Source organism: Dermacentor variabilis, chromosome 10 (assembly GCF_050947875.1).
Source record: "Dermacentor variabilis isolate Ectoservices chromosome 10, ASM5094787v1, whole genome shotgun sequence".
NCBI lineage: Eukaryota > Metazoa > Arthropoda > Arachnida > Ixodida > Ixodidae > Dermacentor > Dermacentor variabilis.
Genome location: NC_134577.1, coordinates 84811032 through 84832435, shown reverse-complemented (window position 1 = coordinate 84832435; position 21404 = coordinate 84811032). Strand labels below are relative to the sequence as shown.

At 46.6% G+C, this 21404-nt stretch overlaps 1 protein-coding gene across 1 annotated transcript in view; it reads right to left on the bottom strand.

The window, feature by feature from the left end:
- Positions 1 to 14914: 14914 nt before the first annotated feature.
- LOC142559313 (uncharacterized) overlaps positions 14915 to 21404 on the bottom strand; it is a 48682-nt gene continuing 42192 nt past the window's right edge. Inside the window, exons 2-3 of the mRNA XM_075670928.1 lie at positions 18295 to 18499; positions 14915 to 15407 (exon numbers count right to left, since the gene is read on the bottom strand). Of these exons, the coding sequence (XP_075527043.1) occupies positions 15229 to 15407; positions 18295 to 18499 (384 nt within the window). The 3' untranslated portion in view covers positions 14915 to 15228. The remainder of the gene's footprint in view (positions 15408 to 18294; positions 18500 to 21404) is intronic.

Genomic DNA, 21404 nt, shown 5'->3' with positions numbered 1-21404 from the left:
TATTGGTCCGGGCAGTAGTAGTGATAGGCTACGGGTTTGGGGTAGGTGTTCGTCTGAAGTCGTCTCCAAGCTACTTCTTTTAGCTTGTTAAGCGATTTGTGTGCTGGCGGGTACATTGGCCTGGTTAACCTGTAGTGCTGAGTTATTTCCTGGTAACTGACCATGGTATCCCTCTCTGATCCTAGCGTGAGCCGTCCGGGTGCTCGGTTGGCGAGTCCTCCAGCGGCGGTGTGGGGGGGGGGGCATCGTTGCCGGGTAGGGTGAAGTGTGCTGGTGCCCAAATGATCTGGATTGGTCGTGGGTGTTGGTTGGTGTCTACTATGTGTTTTACGGGAGCCGAGACCCGACCTTTCGCCAAATTGCGTACTGCTGCTCTGGAATCGCTAATACTGTAATGACGATGTGTGGAGGCTATTGCCAGAGCGATAGCCGCCTCTTCCGCTGTTTCGGAGCTTCTGGTACGAATTGAACCACCAGCGCGTATTTGACCTGAGGAGTCCACCACTGCAAGGGACATACAGTTGCGTTCTATATATTCTGCTGCGTTGACATAGATTACGTCTTTGAAGGCGTGGAATTTCTGGTGTAGGGCTTTGGACCGCTCGGCCCTCCTTTCCTTGTGGAATTCGGGGTGCATGTTTCGAGGGAGTGGACTAATTTTGACATGGAGCCTCTGATAGGGAGGATTGTCTACTTTAATGCTTTGCATCGACTCTTAGTTGATGCAGAGATTCTGGAGGATGTTTCGCCCGGCGGCACTCTGAGCTAGCCTTTCGTATTGAGATATAAGGTGGGCTTCTACAAGTTCATCGAGGGTGTAGCGCACACCTAGGGCTAGCAATTTGGCGTTGGCTGTTCTTATAGGTAGCCCAAGAGCCTGTTTATAGGCCCTCCGGATAATTCCCTCTATTTTCACTCTCTCAGCCGCTTTAAAGCAGAGGTACGGGATGATGTAGGTGATGCGGCTGAGCACGAAGGCTTGTACCAACCTTATGAGGTTGGCTTCTTTCATGTCAGAGTATCGGTTGGCAATTCTTGAAATGACTCGCACCGTCTGCTGAACACATGCTTCCAGTTTATGAATTGTGCTGCCGTTGCGCCCGTGAGCTTGCATGAAGAGGCCTAGTTCACGAATGGTGGTCACCACCGGGATCGCGCCTCCTCCGGCTCGCACAGTGATTTCTGGGGGTGGCGCAGTGTCGGATTTGCGGTTTGTAGGGGCTCTGAGTAGGAAGAGTTCTGATTTTTGTGGGGAGCAGGCGAGGCCTTTGTCGGTAACGTACTTTTCAACCGCGTCTACAGCTTGTTGCAGCGTGGTTTCTATATCTCCATCGCTACCTTTAACCACCCACTGGGTGATGTCGTCGGCGTACAGACTGTGGTGTAGACCTGGAATCTGATTAAGTTGTTCCGGTAATCGGATCATTGCTAAATTAAAGAGGAAGGGGGATAAGACTGATCCCTGCGGTGTGCCACGACTTCCAAGAGGGATCTTGTCCGATTGTAGTTCTCCTATTCTTATTTCCGCAGTGCGGAGGTTGAGGAAATCTTTGATGTAGATGTAAGTCCTCTGGCCATCACCTAGGTACTGCAGATTCTCTAGTATAACCTGATGCGCTACGTTGTCAAAAGCCTTTGTAAGATCAAGGCCCAGGATAGCCCGGGTACCATTCTTGGGTATGTGGTCCAGAACTTGATGTTTAAGCTGAAGCATGATGTCTTGCATGAAAAGTTTTGGACGAAAGCCAATTATGGAGTTCGGGAATGACTTGTCCTCCGCAACATTGTGGAGGCGGTTAAGTATAACGTGCTCCATGAGTTTTCCTACGCATGAGGTCAAAGAGATCGGGCGTAAGTTCTCGAGCTGTAGTCGCTTACCATGTTTAGGTATGAATATTATTTGTGCATGCTTCCATTGTGAGGGGATAGAACCGGTTTCCCAACAGCGGTTGAAGTACTCTTACTCTGTTAGGGCAGTGATAAATACGTCGTCTAGATTTCGGAGGGTCTTATTTGTTATGCCATCGGGGCCTGGTGCAGATTTAGTTCGGAGTTTCAGCAAAACGGCTCGCACTTCAGCCTCTAGGATGGGTGCGTCTAGGTTAAGATTCTCCAGACCAGTGTATGGCTTCTGGGGGATTTGTGCATTTGTGCCTATGTACCTGGTTTTGAGCTCTGTTAGGAGCTCGTCGTTGGTGCCCTAGTATTGGTGCGTGATCTTAGTGAGGCATTTCCTCTGCTCGCATTTACTCTTATCCGGGTCCATAAGATATTGGAGGAGATTCCACGTTTTGGCTAGACCGAGTTGTCCCTGCATGCTGTCGCATACCTTTTCCCATTGGTTTTTTGTTAATTGGTTAGCGTATTCCTCGATTTCTATGTTGATTTGCGCGATGCGCAAGCGGAGTGTACGGTTTAGTTTATTCTTTTTCCAGCAGGTTTGCATGCTCTTTTTGGCGTCCCACAAGTGTCTTCAAGTGTCTTCAGTGACACAAGTGTCTCCATCGTCTTCAGGTATTTCCCTCGTGGGGCGTTTCACGCAATCTCTGAGATCCCCGATCCAGGCCTCGAGATCGTTTATATGCTCGGTGGCGGTTGTCTCTCGAATCTGGCGGAAGCGGTCCCATTCCGGGAGCGAAACTCGTTTGCCTTTCTTGCGGGGTGGACCCGCCTGAATGTGGATTCCTATGATATAATGATCGCTACCGAGGCTTTTCCCGGTATTAGTCCAATCATAGTTGCCTATGTTTTTGATGAAAGATAGGTGGGGAGTGGTGTCAACACTGACACTATTCCCGATACGGGTGTGTGTCTGGGGGTCTGTGATGAGAGTCAGTCCCTGTTGTTGGGCTTCTAGCCATAGGTTACGACCTTTGACTACCTCTGTGCGGTATCCCCATGCAGTGTGGGGAGCGTTAAAGTCACCTAATAATAAAATGGCCTTTTGTTTGGAGATTCTGAGAGCCTTCCTGAATAGAGTTGCGAACTTGTGACGTCGGCACTTTGGGCTACTATAGGCATTAGGAATGAATATGCTTTCATCCTCCTTACGTTTTGCGATGAGTTCAATAAAGACATGGTCCATGTCGACTTCTTCGATATCATGTTTAATGGCTGTTAGATTTCTGTGAACTAGAATAGCGGTGGTGGAATCCTACCCAGAAGCATTACAGGATTTGTACCCTGCCTATTTTGCATGGCCTTCCGTCTCCTGAAGGGCAATGATATCCGGGGCGGCCTTATCCCCAAGGAACTGCTAAAGGTTTCCCCGTTTGCGGCGAAACCCACGGCAGTTCCACTGCCAGATCTTGTAGTTGGGAGTGTGAGCCATTTTGAGGTGGCGGGGGTTCAGCGATCGGTTTGGAGAGTCCGGATAGGGATGGACGGTCATAGGGTTCGGATGCCACGCCCTTAAGGGAGCCGGAGGCCGTGGATGTAGATCTCGACTCCCAGCGAAGTACTTTGGCTTCGGTCGCGGCTACCCGAGACTCTAGGTTGGTGGTTCTGGTTTCGAGAGCGTCTAGAAGTGCGCTTATTTGTTGCAAGTGGGCACCATTCTCCTGATGTTGCTGAAGCATCTGGTTGGCAAGTTCAGTAATCATACGTTCTAGTTTCTCGAATCTTGGGGATATGTCTGAAGAGTTGTCTGTATGATCTTCTACCTTATGTTTCTGTGGTGGTGCTGTGGTGCCGTGTGAGGGATTAGATGGTGGGTTTGGGCGCGGCGTCTGACTGCGCTCCTGTTGTCTGTTTGTAGTCGGGTGATTTCTGCACGCTGCTTAGTGAACAACAAATCAGGCAGCTAATAGAACAACAGAGGACAGAAATCACTAAACAAGGTGCAGAGAAAATTTTTTATGTGAAGGTTAGAAATGAGCAGTTTTCCAGTTTTTGTAAATTGACCCCAATGTCTTCTGTAAAGACCGACGACGCCGCCGCCTTGTCGTTACTGTCGTCGTAGCAATAGATCACTTTGCCCTGTGCGCACTAGACACAGAGCGGTACGAAGCCTTGAACTATCGTTTCCGCAGCCGAACGGCTGATGTGGAGGGCGGTGAACCCAATGACCCATTTCTTAAGGCGAAAGCCTTAAGCCTGTTTCACATGATGCGATTTTCGTCGCGCCGGAAGTGCAATTTCCGTCGTTTGCGATGAAAATCGCAGTCGCAGTGCCGACCCGCCAATTTTCGGCTGCGACTAACCGGTTGGTCGCTGTGAAGTGTGGTGCGCGACATAGTGCGGTGATCGGGACGGTCAGGAGCAGACGACAAGGAGTGCACGCGCCGAGGCAAATTCCGTGCTGGAAGGAGAAAAGCGACAACGCCGAAGAGCGTCCGGCACGTGAACGCACGGTGCAAGAAAAACAACTAAAAGAAGAGAAACAAACCAATTAGGGAAGACCACGGGGCGTTAGGCAGCCAATCGGAGAATGCCTAATTGGCCAGAGAGACGTACGGGAGACGCCGGGGAGACGCCGGGAGAGTTCCCCCACCACGTCGGTACTTCTTGTTCTTAACCCCCCGAAGAGTCGCACAGACCCAACTCCAAACCCCAGCATCCGTTTCCACATGAGGACGTACTCCATTCCAGAGGTCACACAGCTACGAGTGCTTGGCATGGTCATGCAGAACAACGGCAGACATACGGCGACCTTGAACAAACTCACCCCCACAGTACATCACACTATGCGCCTGGTTAAGCGGATAGCCAATAGACACAATGGGATGAGAGAGCAGGACTTGAGAAAGTTAGCGCAGGCCTTTGTCATAAGCAGAGTTCTATACTGGCTCCCATACCTACCTCTCAACCGGGCGGAAACGGAAAAAGTGGATGCGCTTATACGTGAAGCGTATAAGACAGCACTTAACCTCCCCAGGCACACGCCAAACGAGCGCCTCCTTCGCATGGGGGTACATAACACATATCATGAGCTCACGGAAGCCCATCGCTCAGCCCAAATGGAGAGGCTGTCCTCTACCACCACAGGTTGGCACATCCTGTACAAACTAGGACTAATCCCGACTTCCAAGGCCCATCAGACATGTCCTTTACCATGGGACATACAAAACTGCATCACTATTCTCCCCCTGCCTAAAAACATGCACCCCGTGCATCACGAGGCACGCAGGCAGACCAGGGCAAAAGCCCTCTACAAACAACACCAACACGACCACCTCACTGTGTGTGTCGACGCCGCTGGCTACACACAATAACCAGCCTATGCCGTAAGTGCAGTGTCACATCAACTTGGTTACATCACAGCTGCCACAGTACAGGTGCGCACGTCCATAGAGGCGGAGGAGGCTGCCATAGCGCTGGCCATCTCAACCACCGCTGCCGAGGTTATCCTTAGCGATTCCAAAACTGCAATCCGCAACTACTCGAAAGGCCGAGTTCATGAACTGACACTAAAAATTCTCAATCATCAGACCCCCCTCAGACCAATTAAGCTCACCTGGGTGCCCGCGCACGCAGGCCATCCAGGCAATGAGATGGCCCATTCTATCGCTCGAATAGCCGTCAACCGAGCCACGCCGTCCGATGACCTGGATAACGCCAGAGACCGATTGGTCGAATATCACGAGATCACCCTCCACTACCGCGAAATGCGGTTGAGATATCCTCCCCCAGATAAATCCTTAACAAAATTCCAACAAAGTACCTGGCGCCAGCTTCAGGCACAAACTTTTCTTTCTCCAGCTTTTCTCGCCCTGTTTCATCCAGGCCTATATCGACAGGAATGTACGCTCGGCGGTGCGCCTAGAGCCAACTTCCATCACATAATGTTCTTATGCCCTGAGCTCCAGCCACCCTCTGAGTGGTAACTCACCGACGTCGAGGGATGGGAGACCGCGGGGTATGGCTCCAACCCAGCCGACCAAATACGGCTGGTGGACTAGGCTCTGAGGGTCGCCGAGGGCCACAAACTCCCGGACACCCTACGTGCTCCTGAGCCCCCTCACAAGTAATGTTGTGAAAGACTCAAGTAATAAATGTTTACCACCACCACCACCCAACAGGAAGCGACGCCAGGAGGAGGTCAACCACCGGGAGTTGAAGACGGGCCGTCGGGTTCCGGACCCGAGCCACCAGGACTTCACGAGACCGGGGCCTCCTGCCAGCCCGTTCCAGTGCGTCGCCCGTCTACTCGAGCGTGCCGTCAGCTCCTCAAGGCCGGTGAGCTTCTGCGCCCGTGGGCAGGACGAGAACAGTCGGGCTCCGGGCCCGAGTTCTACGCCATCTGCCCGGCCAGAACGCCGCCCCCGTCTGTCGTGCCGCCTGCTGCCCGAGGCCGGCGTTCGAGCTTCTGTGCCCGTGGGCAGGACAAGAGCAGTCGGGCTAAAGGCCCGAGCTCTACACCCAGCTGCCCGACCAGAACGCCGCCGCCGTCTGCTCGTGCCACCAAGCCGCCTGCTTTACCTCTCCAAGCCAGAGCTGGTGCGCTCCGGTCGCCCGGTCAGTCAACTTACACCACGACCTTTGGTGAGACCGGCGCAACTCCTTTCGCCAACTTGTCGCCGCGTCTCCGCATCGAGACTGTTATGCGTCCCTGCCGTCGTGGCAAGCCCGGACTCGCGCACTAGTTAGCTTCACACTAGCCCCAAATGTGTCTTACCGCCGTAATCTCTATTTGAGGGTTTGTTTTATTCTTTCTATTTCTTTCTATAATTTATTTTACGCTTCTAGTTTGATTAAAGGTATTTGTGTGTGTGTTCGAAACCAACGGCTTTGTCCTCAATTGGGTTCTCGGAGGCTCCGTCTAAGAGAACCGTTAAAACATTCGAGTACACGAACCGTTGTCCATATTTGGGCATCACAGTCGCACAGTCGCATCGTCGCAGCGATCGCTGCGATTTTTCGTCGAAGTTGGGCGGAGAGCTATCGCGGAGCTATTTCGCCGGCTTCTTTTGAAAATGGCGTCTCGCACAACAAGTGCAATGCCGGCGACGTGGATTGCCGAATTCGGTACGTACGGGAAGGCAGGATAAAACACTGGTCCTGCAGATTCCATTCTCCCGTTTCTATGCGTTTGTTGACACGCTACGCAGCAAATGAAGTGCATTTTCACGTTTGCTTCGTACGCCTTTGCGAGTTGTCAGTGCTAGGAGGTGTTCGATCCCCACCAGACGACGAGGTCGTCACAATTTTCTTTTGCTCACTAGCATGCAAAAATCGCGCTTACGGAGCAGCTTGAATTATTTCAACCTCGGTAAGGGCAAATGACAAGACAGCAAAGTACCCGAAGTTTCTACGTTGTGCTGAACGCGGTACCATTCAGTTGCATTTTCTTCTTCGTTTTCAAGCTTGAATATCCCGATGCATCTTGAAAGCTTATTTATTTTCAAATTTGACAAAGCAAAAGTGTAGGCTATCGTAATGAATTTGCTAGACTAGCATTAAATCCGTGGCTTGAATAAATATTACATGCACGTTAAGTTGCACCTCTTCTCTGGAGAATTTTCTTTTCTTCCACAGAAATCAATAAACGTTAACTATGTTGCAGACTTTGTATCCTTACTGCACCTGTAATAACACTTGCTTTGAAAGGTAATTAACTCCACAGCTAGTAGATTAAGTAAATTACTTGCTTGCTATAGTGGCACCGTGACAACATACCCTCCTGCACCGTCATGTAAAACTTGTGCGACAATGCGAAAAGCAGGCAATCGGCCTGTTCTTGGGGAGCAAAAACAGTATAAAACGACACGCTGAAGAAAAGTAAATTTAAACTGTGCAGTGAAGTCAGCCAGTACAAGCAGTTCTTCAAGCTGGCTACAGCTGATCAAGTGTGCAGAAGCATTTATGCCTTACATGTTTCTAATAAGTTCGTGATCACATATATTAGTGTGTAAACCCATATGACGATATCTGCTGTGATTACTCTTCATAAGTAATGAAATACCATGCTGTTTGCAAGAACATATCACCCGACGATTTTAGAACAAATTTCTGCATTCCAACTATACACAATATGTGGTTTATTCAATAAACGACCACAAACTGGGCTTCTTTGCAATGAAAAACTTATTCCAAATTTTACTTACATGCAGGGAAGAAAAAAAATGTATACACAAGAATATTGTCCCTCACTTTATTCACCTGCCACTGTGGCTATAGCATTCTGCTGCTAACACTAGGCGAGGGTTTGATTTGCCAGCCATGGAAGTCGCACTTCGATGGGAGTCATAGGTAAAAAAAAAGCGCTTGCACTTAGATTTAGTTCATCACCTTTTATTGAACCCTTCAACTTCCACATAGTATTGCATAAGGGGGCATGCTTATGCAAAATCTAACACCAATAGAAAGCAATGGGCAGAGATTTAAAACAACCATCTTTCGTGATAATTCGAGTGAGTAAATATTCATTGCATCAATATGTATTGTTCAACAGCACTGCACAAATAAGCACAATCAGGTACAGCAAGTACTCTGTCCGCAAGCTGGTTCTACAGATGTATAAATGTCAAGGCATGAATGCTCATACTACGTCACACATAGCACAAAGAAAACCTTTTTCAAGAGCTGTCCCTTCTTGCAGATATGAGTGGGCCATCAGCAGCAGAAACATTATTGGAGGGCATTGTGTAATACCGCTTATGAAAGAATGAAGAGAGTGAAGAGGCTTTTAACAGCAGTACCTCATGCTACTCTAATAAGAGGTACGATGAGCAAAACCATTTCTGGTAGAGCGCTTAAGCAGTAACTTTCTGAAAAACAGAAAATTCCAGGTGAGAGTAGGAGGTACATTTGGCCCACCCACAACACAGGCATACTACAAGAAACACTACAGCCTATGGTGTATTACAGTCTATGGGAAAGCTGTCTTATACAGAAATCAAGAATGATGCAACAAGCCCTCGACAACACTGCAGACTTTCTTGGCCAGTCTGGCCTCTCGCTTTCTGATAAGTCGGCTTAGATCGACGTCAGAAAAAAGACTAGAATCAAGATTTACTCTAGATTGCACATTGTGGTCCCAATAGCTGGAGAAACATATCCGCAAGTCAACATCCACAAATCCTCACCTAGTGTAAGACCATGACAGCAGAGCCAGCATGTGGGTGAAACAATTATGTCATGCCTGGATGCAAATTCTACACCTGGTGAAATGAATAATCTCGAAATCATGGGGGGTGGGCGAGTGGATACTATGAAAAATCGCAGATGCTGTGCTTGTGTCCAAGGTGTGGTATGGTATGAATTACCAGCAGCACACAAAAAAGACAACTCATCGAATACAGGCATCGGGTAACAGGTATTTCAGGCTTTACCATGCTTGAAGACCTCTATGAGAAAGAACAAACGAACAAGCACCTAGACAGAGTAGAGTTGCAGCCTGCAGCACAAATTCTTTGCCTCAAGAGCTCATAACTTGGTCCCAAGATACTGTGCCAGCTAGCATATGAAATGAAAGGACGACTACCCCTCCCTTTAGAAACAACGTCGAGAGCACCTGAACTTGAAACACAACAGGCCCATACCGTGAAATATGGGGGCAGACAGTTAGACCAGGAGACTATATGCAACTGCCAGACACATAGAGGAGGTCGCTAATCATGAATATGCAAGCAAACATCAGGCACACATAGTACACTGATGTGGCAATAGCAGTTTAACAGTAGTATGACGTTACATAAAACTAAACCACATATAAGTGAGTACCATTCCAGTTCACCCTACCCCTAGAAAAGCTGAACTGAAAGCAATCAAAGCAGCACCCTGCACAACTACCTTCATGGATTCACAAGAAACTGTATGGGCCTGCACATCACACAAGATTGTCAGTAAAATCAGGAGATTGACACGTGACTTGTAAGCACATGGCCAGAAATTACATTACAGGATACATAACCATGCAGATATTCCAGGACACAAGCGGGCTTATAAGCCCGACATAATAACTGAAAACTGGATGAGTTTGTGTGTATTCATTATTAACTAAAGTGCGACAGATAGACAACAGACAAGAACGAAGTGCTCTGTGTGTTCACTTTGTTCTTGTCCATAGTATTTCTGTAGCACCATATTTAATGAATTCATAAGGCTGCACAGGAGAAGTATGATACCTCTGGCCAAGCGCCCGATTTCACATCCAAATCCACGCGCACGCACGCGCGCGTGCACACACACACACACAAACACAAATGTTGCAAGAGTGCATAGCATGAACCAGTATCAACAGGATGAGGACTAACTTTCAACTGAAGTTCATTTGTAAAAATGTGGCGAGTTATACAAATTACCAGAAAAAAAGACGATGAGCAGAACGAGAACAAGGTGATAGCAGGAGCCAACGTTTCGACAAGTGGACTTGTCTTCTTCAAGGTACACTTGTGGAAATGTTGGCTCCTACTTTCACCTTGTTCTCGTGTTGCTCATCATCTTGAATTTCCATCTTCCGCCTTCCCCGTGTTTTCCCCAGAAAAAGAAAGACATCTTTGAAGGATAGATAAAAATTGGTGCTTGATGCTGCCAAACATAAATAAAAATGCTACAGAAAGAAAATATAGAAAAATTCCAAGTGCAGGAAAAGAATCATTACCATTGCCAATCCTGCATGCCACCACCTTTCAAGAAACACTGTTGTTATTCCAGTAGACAGACTAACAGCTTGCTTATGCAAGCGCATTCTTCCAGTTCCATGCCATTGGAAAAAAGAATGAGTTTCCTGGAATGTAGCCACATGCACACTTGGTGATCACAATGTTTCTTTCCCTGGACTCCATATGTATTTTCTACCTTTCCCGCTTTTATGTTTGGTTTCATCAAGCACTAGTCTTTATCAGGTTTTATTGCTGTACTACTTTCTGATAACCTTTATAGATCACTGCATTTTCACAATAAACCTTTTAATTAGAAGTTAGCGTACCCTGTTCTTACGGCTTCACACTATACATTCTTGCTACATTGGCCAAATAAAAGATTTTATAAGGTACATAGAAGCATCACAAGGGCCATTAAAGTGACTTGTTGCAGTCTAAAAAAATAATGAATAGCCTGGCTGCAAATGGCACCAGAGAACACATAGGACGAACAAGAAAACCCAGATGATCTAACAACCAAAAGTTTAATGTACACACCGAGCAAATGCTTGCTGACAAGCAATAGACCGAACATACACAAAAAAGAGAACCAAACATTCATGTGCGGTTCCTGTCAGGAAATGCATCCATTTCTAACGGAGGCCGTGCTAACAAGATTCTCCCAGCATTTTTAGATCTACAGCTTCCTTAATTTCTCTAGGCAGCCGATCTGCACAGAATGCTAGCTTCTTCCTCTGCAATGCACGCTCAGATGTGGAGAGTGCATTGTCGAGGAATAAGCTAGCGTTCTGTGGAGATCGGCTGCCTAGAGAAATTATGGAAGCTGTAGATGCAAATACACTGGGAGAATCTTGTCAGCATGGCCTGTGTTACACTTTCAAAGATGGATGCGTTTTCTGTTGGGATCTGTATCAACACACATCAGTTTTTGCTTCTGCTTTTTGTGTAACTTCGATTTATTGCTTGTCAACCAGCATCTACTCGGCATGTTCAATAAACTTTCACTTGTTAGTACGCCTTGGTCTCTAGCAGAAAGGTGTTCATTCTTTTTACAGTGAAGCTTTATATGCCTAGGCAAAACACTCATGGCCCGATCCCAAAAACCCTAGTGCAGGGGTGTGAGCCATTGTTTAAGGAGGTGTGAGCCATTGCAGTCGTCTTGCATGATGGACAGAGAAATTTCTTGTTGGGTAGACATAGAAATGCTTATGCATTTCAAACATACATTTATCTACGTATTATTGCAGGGAAGGGACACAGAGGGGGACGGGGTTAGGAGAAGGTCGTGATGTCATTATTATCTCGCAGCAAAGGTGTGGTGGGCCATTGGCTAGACCGATAGTGACGTCGTTTCTCTCTAGCACCAAAGCGCGCATGCAGCAGACTCTCTCCGACTTCCCAATAGGTTCAAAAATGTTTCCCTGTATTTAATTAAATGAAATGTGCAGCCCCGGTGTGTCACTTGGTAACTACAGTGCATAACTGAGCCATAACCATTATGATTAGCGCATTACAAAATACAAATGCGTAACATAATTTAGAAAGACTTTGATGGACCCGCTGGATTAACGCAATCAACCACTCATTGCACTTTCCCTGATGGTGATCTTGCAAAGTGCGATGTGTGGCATTCCAAATAAACAATGTGATAAAACCAAGCCAAACATGTGCATAACCTCATTAAGAAAAACAGACATAACCAATAATATCGAAAGACTTGAATAAACCATTGGAATTAACCCAGTGAGAAACACCGGGGCCGCACATTTCAGCTTCGCTGGTTTACCGTCTGTACAAGGTGCATGGGCAGTAATTTTTTCTGTTATTGTTTGTCAAGTATTGTATAATGTTGTGCCAGTAAAACACGTTGGGCTAGTTGGTGCAATGTATTGTTACTGCTTTTTTGCTGGTTTTTTTCTTAATGTTGTGCCCTTCTTCCTTCTGTAACAACTTTTTTATTCCCCCTTGCATAATACTTCAACCTTGCAGCCTGCGAGGTATATAAATAAATAAGTACATAAGTACGTCATTCATTAATCTGCATACACCTCGCACCATTCCTTGCTCAACAGAAGTCACTGTGTTGTCTCACAGCGTGCATCTACATTAACTGCCGTTTGCGTTTCGGTATGATTTGTGAACAGTGTAATGCATAAAGATTACATGACATTAAGGTTGTGACCTATGCGGTGCATAGGCAAACCTTGGAAAAGATGACATGTTGGATTGTTGAAAATAAGACAAATTGTATATATCGCAATTACTTGAACAGCATTTAATTGACCACTTGACAAAAACTTCACATAGATTCCAACACGTACACTGAATCTGCAGTTTTTTTTTTGCTTATTAATGTAGTCGTTACTGCATGGCCACATTGTATATTTGAAAACGAAGTTAAAAAATTTGTTTGTTGCAATGTAACAATATGCGTAGATCACTGCGATTGTACACCAGAACTTGATACAAACATACACACTATAGGAATGCAGACAAATGCTCAGGACAAACTCCAGAATGTTTGCATCCTGATACTTATGAAAGTGAACGGTTTCATTGCATGGCTGTCAATGAGAGGGAGAGAACAACTTAACTGTGTTCGTGGAACAAAAACGCATTGATAAGCTTAGACATATAGTCATTGCTGAACACTTTCGAATAGAATAATTATAGCTTGCTACCGACATTGAATCAGCCTTTCGACAGCAAGAAAAGGAATCAGTTTTTCCGGCACTGAACATTGAATTGCAGAAAATGCAAGCAGGCATAAAATTCTGCCAATAGAATCTGTTTAGGAATACCAAATTGGAATAAAAATTGACTTTTATTTGTACTTTTATTTGTACTGGGGGGGGGGGGAGCAATCTAGATTGAAATGACTCCCATAAGCATGTCGTAACAATGTTGATCTAATACAGGTTAAATGCATGACTAGCTTAAGAAATCTGGATGATTGCTATAAATTACAGTGAATAGACTGTAATATCCAATAACATTAGTAATATAATAATAATATTTATTTCCACAAAACAGGCTAACCGTGAGAGGCATGCGAGGCTGAGCAGAAAGCTGAAAAATTCTACGGCTAGTGCGCCTGCCGTGGGCCTACGATCCTGCATTATGGATAGCGCGTATTGCTTTGGTATACTTGCTAGAAGTTCCGAGTATACCACCAGCGCGAGACACAGGACCACGAAATGGAAGAGAAGCGTGTCTTTTAGAATGCTATCTTACAACGTACAGGTTTCTACAAAAGTGAGGGTAACTGCTCGAAACATTTGATGCGTCAGTTCTTGCGCCTTTACAAATATTTAGAGAGGGCTCCCATATATATATTCGCAGCGCAAGCGCGGCGATGGACGAACCAGACTATCGCTAAGGTTGAATTTCACAACATAATTTTCATTCCACGTCGTAATCACACAGATCGTTTGAGGCTTCGTTCAGGGGCACACGCTGGCGTTCGGGTTGGTGTTTCTTATGGCGTTTGGCGTAAGAATACGGCTAGGAGCAGGCACCACATATGCGCAATCACGGGCAATATACACGCATCATTTCTCTAGAAGCTGACGCCGAGCACGGGTAGCGCGAGGATCTTGTTGGGCTGACATGACTTCGTGGCAGCCGAATTCCGAATGCTGCATATGCAGTGAGGGTAGCTATATGAACTTGTCGATAGGTCATATTGTATATTGTTGTAGCGCAGGCAGAACGAAATGGTCATAGAGGGTAGATAAGACAGCACACAGCGCTGAAGCGAAGAATAAAGAACCGCTGAACCACCTGCGAACAGATGTTTACGTGCGCGATGTCGCACTGAACTACAGAAACCGCCATCGCGCACTCCAAGACAAATCTTAACTAAGGTATTTAGATTAGTAAACGTACATATTATTTGGTTCTAATCAAGAGAAGTCAATAACATCATAGTGTAAACGTTTTATTCATTACAATAAAAGAATTATGCAGCGTGTGCCACGAAACCTAGCAGTAAGCAACCCTGGGCGTCGCACCAGTCGCATTGTTGAAATCGCAATAATGTGAAAAAATAAGCCATCTAAAAATCGCATTGCGACGCGTGCGACAGCACCGATTTTCGTCGTTGCAGTCGTAGCATGTGAAACAGCCTTTAAGTGGCTCCTTGCAATGACTCATACCTGAAAAAACGTGGCGTCTAGTCGAGTGGTACAACAAATATCATCATCAGCAATCGCTCATGACCCCCTCCCTCCCGCCCCACGAGCAAGCAGATGCAATGGCTCATACCCCGTATGGGATGGTGTGAAAAAACTTTATTTTATGAAAAAATTTATTCAATACCTCCGTATGCAAGCGAAAAATGCAACGGAGCAGTATGTTTCCTTCTTCGTCCGTTGTCGTTTGTGCGGTTACATTATGCAATCACAAAAAGCACCTCGGTCTTTCTAACACATATGGGCTTAGTAGTGCGAATGATTCTGGGCAGTAGTCTGGCATTCTGATCACCACGTCATAAATCTGTGCTCTCCCTGCACGTCTCAGTTAACCAGAAACCTTGAGAACCTTGCAAATGTGTCGGGACCGCATCTGCGTGCGCTTGTGTGTCTGTGTTCATCACGTGCAAGAGCAGCAGTTTTGTTACGTTTGTTCGCGAGCTTGGGCAACTATGTCAAAAGGGATTGTTATTAAATTTAAACGAGGTATATTATTGGAATGCGATGAGCGTATCCATTTCTGCAGCTGGCACGTCGTCGTTGCCGAAAAGATGGTGGGTGAGGTTCTTCACGCACCTGAAGGTGCTGTCGCTGCACATCAAGCCCTTCTTGCACACTGCCCACTTTCGCAGACCGTATTTGGTGAAAGAAAAGCACACGTCACCTTCATCTGAAAGAAAGAAAAAATGATAATGAGAGAAAGACAAGCAGGCGCTTCGTTGTTCTGAAGACAAGTCATTATTTCAGTGCGAAGATGGTGGAGTACAGAAGACTTTCCTCACCGAACTCGAAAGGACCATCGAAATTTCCTCGTCTTATCTGAAGTTTATTTGTTCCTCTTATCGGTTTCAAAGTTTCTATAGAGTTAAAATTAGGCACTTAAATTTTTAAGAGTTCATGAAAAGGAAGCATGAGTTTACAAATCATTATTTAAAGTCCGGGTGTGCTTCGTGTCAGAGCTCTCTAGTAGGGGAAAGATGGCGGACTTTTTATGGTAATCAGCGAACGTAACAACAGATTATGTCACTGTGCAATGTCTGTCACGATATTATTATCATTACCTAAACCTCTGGAACTAAACGTATTTAAACAATGTGCGACGTTGTTTTTTCAGCTTATTCACGCAGTTTAAGCAGGTGAAGCTCTCATTATTGCTAGGCTTATGACTTGTTCCTCCTCTTCTGCTCCTGCTCATTTCCTTGGGTTTCTTTCTTTCTTTTCTGTCTTTCGCATTTCTTTACTTCACACGAACAGTTAAGTTCTACTTGGTACACCGTTTACTCTGGTTATCAGTCCTGTGGGTGCTGCATGTCTACTTCCTATTCCTCATCTGTATATCATCAAGACTCGGAACTGTAATAGGGTGTGGCTTGCTCGATGTAATAAAAGGGAGGCCTGTGGCCTAGTCATTGTCTCATACGAGCCCGTATGTGTGTTACTTGCCATCATATTGCATATGTGACTTATACATCTGACATACTTTTAGAAAGTTCTGGTTATTTCTTTCTGCCTTGGGGATGACTGTTGCTCTTTAGCCCTGCAAGACCAAGGCCCATTCAGGAGATTACCGTCTCATTTCGCTCTGGTTCGCAGGCAAAACCATGTGTTGCCTGAACAAGATGACAAATTTCAATTTTAAAATTTGATTCTCCCCTTGAGCCGAAATATCCATGACACAAAATAGTTATCAAAACAGCCTTAAAACGAGGCAGACTTCAGAAAATACATATTTCGGATTTGCGCATGAAATTTAAGAGATTTATGCTCCGTTACTTAAGCTATTGGCAAGTTGTTGCTGGTCGGTCCGGTGAAAATCAGCGGGCTTTCGCAAAACGCTACCATTTAACCTCGGTTGCTGACACTTTTCAGCGCAGTGGTGAAAAAAATGACGCAAAGTAGTCGTCGGGAGGGCACAGTGACTGTCAGCTGTGTGATATGCAAAGCTGCTTCTGATGGGTCCTGGACAGCCTCCATAAACGATTAGCTGTCGGAAGGGGCACACTGTGAGCCTATTCAGGTGTGTTTCTATGTCAGCAGGAACAATAATTGAGGAGGTACAACGTATTGCGACTGCGTGATTACAAACAGCAAATTGTGGCAAATGGTTTCTTATTCGCCTAGCTGTTTTTCCCTATGCGCAGCTATTCCCCTTTAGTGCAATGACGAAATACATGATCTCCTTATACTCCTGCGCAGATATTTGCGGTTTGAAGGCTCTATCTCTGCTCGGTTCCTCATGCAACGCGTCCTTGTACAATGAGACGCTGTTCACATTCAACTGTATAAAACCTCCAGCGTGGGCTTCTGCAGTACTTTATGCTTCCTTAAGCATCCATTATAGGCCGCAAATTGTCTTCACGTCTTCTGCTTCATTTCCCAAGAGGCATGACTGGATGTGTGGAGAGATACCGCTAGTGATATCACAAGAGACGCTTACGAGCCTCGACGCCTGATTACTGAAGTTGCTTTCCGCTACCGGCACCCAATAACTAAACCAAAAAACACACGTTCAGTCGGCTGCAAATATTACGGTACGGGAGCTTAATGAAAAACGTGAATTTCTGCTGTGCTAGGGCATTCTATAATTTTTGGTTTAATTTAGTACATCCCTGTGCAGGTCACCAAGCCTGCAATACAATAAAGCGCTGATTTCGAGATGATGTGAAAAGGGTTCGCTCAAATCGAGATTCCTCTTAGCGATTACCGAACGCCTTAATGCTTTCTGACCAATTACGCACTCATTCCATTTTCTGGAAAAAGAGAGCCTGAGGCCAGCAGTACCAAAACCATTGAAAAATGCGACCACAATTAAATATAACAAATGCAACGCGCTCGCGGCGTGCCCGAATTGGCATCCAAGAATCGGTCACTTGCATGCCAGATCAATGTTCTCAATAGGCAGCTTTATAGAGAACGCGAATGCTGGGCTCGCAATCGGCGATACGTGCCAGAAAACCAAAGCTGCGTTTGGGTTTTGAAGTTCCATTAGTCTCTTGGATACGCGATTCGTAGAACTCTGTATTGGGTGTGCACTGACATCACCGAGGCCTATATCTTGTTGAGTATCGAACACGTTAAAAAAAAGCTAGCATTGCCATAATTTTCTTCTCTTCAGCAACAAAGTAGGAGCTCTAAATTAGACAGTACCGCATCCGCGACTTTATGCCAGTACTTCTTACTGAGTGTTAAAATTTTGGGTCTGCAAGCACGTACTGCTGCGCTTGGTGGTCCGATATAGATAGGGAAAATTTTTAGCGGTACAACGAAATTGACAAAACAGAAAAAAATTCTGGCTCTCAGTTTATGTTTGCAATCTCAATGCGTGACATTAGAGTTAGTTATTCTTAGTTGCAGTTATCGTTAGCTATTGTTTCATGAGCCAAAACATCTAAGGCATGTTCCCAAGGGGAAAGACTGACGCACGAAAGGACATTTGATTAAGGCATAGTTACATCGAATAATCGAACAATATACATCACTTGATAGTAAGGTCCCTGTCTTGTTTTATGTGTTCGGCAGTCTGTAACATAGCACTGGGACCTCCAGTCTCCGCTCACCGAGCTGCTTGACGCAGAATTCGCAGCAGCCGCAGTCGCTGGCTTTGGCCTCCACCTTCCCGTCGCACTCGCTGGCCTTGATCGGCTTGCACGTCACCTTCGAACAGAAGTCCCGAGTGCACAGCTTCCCTGCGGCTCCACGAAGCGCTACGAGCACACTGGCGGCGTGTACGAAAACGACGAGCAGTTTGGACCAGCCCATGATCTGCAATGTGCCACATGCCAGGGGCATCAGGAACAAAAATGAGGCGGCTGAAGGCTCTACAGTGTTGATAATTATTTGAATTTATCCGCTAACGAAGGCTGAATAAGAAGCGTTTGCGCCTGCGCTAGAAGCAATTAAGCAATTAGAAAAAGCGCGCTCACACTTCCTTTCTGAAAAAACTAGTGTCAGTGTCGGCAATACGATAGTTATAAACAAGCTTCCAAATCTAGAAGAGGAATAGCTGACAATACTCGCTGGACTAACTCTCTGGACTAACAGCTTCGAAATAAATACAGGAGGCCGCTGAAGGGGAACTCAAGCCTGCTGAATGCAAAAATCACTTCGCTGGTCAGCAATCCCGCTTGCGGAAGCTCGGCTGACACCACAGTTGGTGCTGATATCATGCGCAGTGTATCTGAGTGATTGGCCACCATTTCCTCATGGTGCGATGACACTGATAATAGAATGCGACGCTCAAAACTTCTCTTCTTTAACATAGCGGACGATGAAGGAAAGGGCTGGGCATCGTCCGAGCAGAAAATTGTGGAATTCCGTTCTCAATAACTTGACGTAATCCTATCAGACACGCACTTTGACAGGACGCACAGATTAAGAAAGCCTGTCGATAGCAAAAGAGGCCCATGATAGCGAAGTTTACCTGCTATAAGGGTAAAGAACGCATCTTGTCAGCTTTGTGAAAGCTTGAAGGGTCTGGGTCTTTGATGCTACAAGACTTCTCCTCAGCTACAGAAGAAGCAAGAAGGAAGCTGATAGAACTCGCGAAGTCGAGAAAAAAAAACGTTTTCCGAACTCAGCTTCGACAGAATGCGCGTAGAAGACACAGCCCACGTATAGGACCACGTCACTAGCACAGCAGTGCAACAGAGCAAATAGCTGAAGCAGAGCACATGCGGGCTGTTACGATCAGCCTGCAGGGGCGCCGACCTGCGAAATTTTGCCAAGCCTGCTGCAGCTGCGAGAGTGGCGAGCTTCGCAGAAGCAACCTTGGAACGCTTCCCGACCCGCTGCGACCATAGAGTTTCCTACAAAATTACTAGAGGGAACTCTGGCGCTAGTGTCTACGTGAGCTACAATGGGAGCGGTTGTCCCAGCATGGGAATTATGGGAAGTACATGGATTTGCCTAAACTTCGTCCTTTTTGGCTTCAAACGGCTTTGTGACTTAGTAAACTCGTCATTTTCAACAGTTTATTCCGTAATAAATAATTAAATAAACATCATTAAAATTGCCCGACCGCAGGATTCGAACACAGGGACTCTAGTACAGAAGCCTGATATTGAAACCATTAAGCCACAGATGCATGTATCGAGAAGCGAATGAAACGCACTTATGAATTTATCGCGGGCATGCCAGTGCTTTGAGACGCTTGGTGCGTTTCGATTTGGGCACATAAACAAGCTCAATCATTGCAATTAATAGCAATTGTACGCGTTCCCCGGCGTCTTCTACACTTCGAAGAATATAGATTGCGCTGAAATATACGACAATAAGATTTATATAGCGTAATATACAAAGCCACAAGAACGTCTGAATCCACAAGCACGAAGATCAGACAAATCCATGTACTTCCCATCATTCCCATGGTAGGACAACGACTGCAGCGCCAGAGTTCCCTCTAGTAATTTTGTAGGAAACTCTATGGCTGCGACGACGCCCCTTGTAAAAAATTGGAGGACGCTTAAGCTTCGCCTTCAAGAGTGGAACGCGACAGCGTTCCCGTCGACCCGCCAAGGGGTGTAAGACAATGGGCTACGGCGCAGCGACTACGCGCCCCGCATCGGACGCGGTGAGCGTCGAGCAACGCAGCGTTCGGCGCGACAACGAAATGTGCGCCTGAGCAAGCGACGCACGCCTGAGCCTTAGAAACAGCTCGTTTCTAAGGTAACACCGCGTTCACTAGAGGCGCTTTTGTACCGCTTTGAAGCATCGAACTCGTGGCTCAGTGGTAATGTCTCCGTCTCACACTCCAGAGACCCTGGTTCGATTCCCACCCAGCCCATCTTGGAAGTTGCTTTTTATTTATGTAGTGCCTGCCGTGATTTATCGCTCACGGCCAACGCCGCGGACGCCGACGCCGACACCGACCCCGACGCCGACGACACCGGCTTTTCTGCGACACGAGCTCCTTAACGCTATCGCGTTAAAACAACAATGCACCTCATCAACAACCCGTCGGCGCCGGCATGTCTAGACGCGGTCGGCGGGCCGAGTATTGCTGGTTGATTCGCGGTCGCCTTTACGGTTGCTTGGAGCGGGGCAATTCCTGGAAGGGGATGCTTTGCGGTGCGGTCTCACGGGCCCCAGAAATCACCGGTCAATGGACAGACGCGGCGATTGCTGACTTCAGGGACAACCCTGGAACTCTGGTCAACTCTCGCCTGCTCAGGGCAAGACCCCTGTCTGCCAGAACCCTCTCACCTCGGTGTGTTCAGTGAAACCTGTGCGGAAGTGAGTGTGTAAATCCTCCCCCTCAAAGGCGGGTCGATGACGATGACTTTGGACGCTCCCATTGGTCGAAGGTTGAAAGGCTTCCCTCACCCAGGGATCTAGAGAGGACAGAGTGTTTTTAAGCAGCTGTTGCGCAACTGTTGAGGGTGCAGTCTCTTTCAGACATGCTAGACTGATGAACTATAACGTTCTCAGGTAGATACTTTAAATAAATCCCATATTCCTCGTTGTCGATGAGAACAAGTCTCTCCCTTCAACAACGTCCTCAGCGTGGATGAGTTGGACGACGGCATGGGCCAGTTACCATCTATCTCATGCCCGACCCCAATCCTTACAGAGCAACCACGATTGCCAGCAGTCTCCAGAGGATCGTACAGTCACTACCACCATCATTTAAGAATATTGTAAGCCCAATGCGAATGCTCGATCAAGTCCC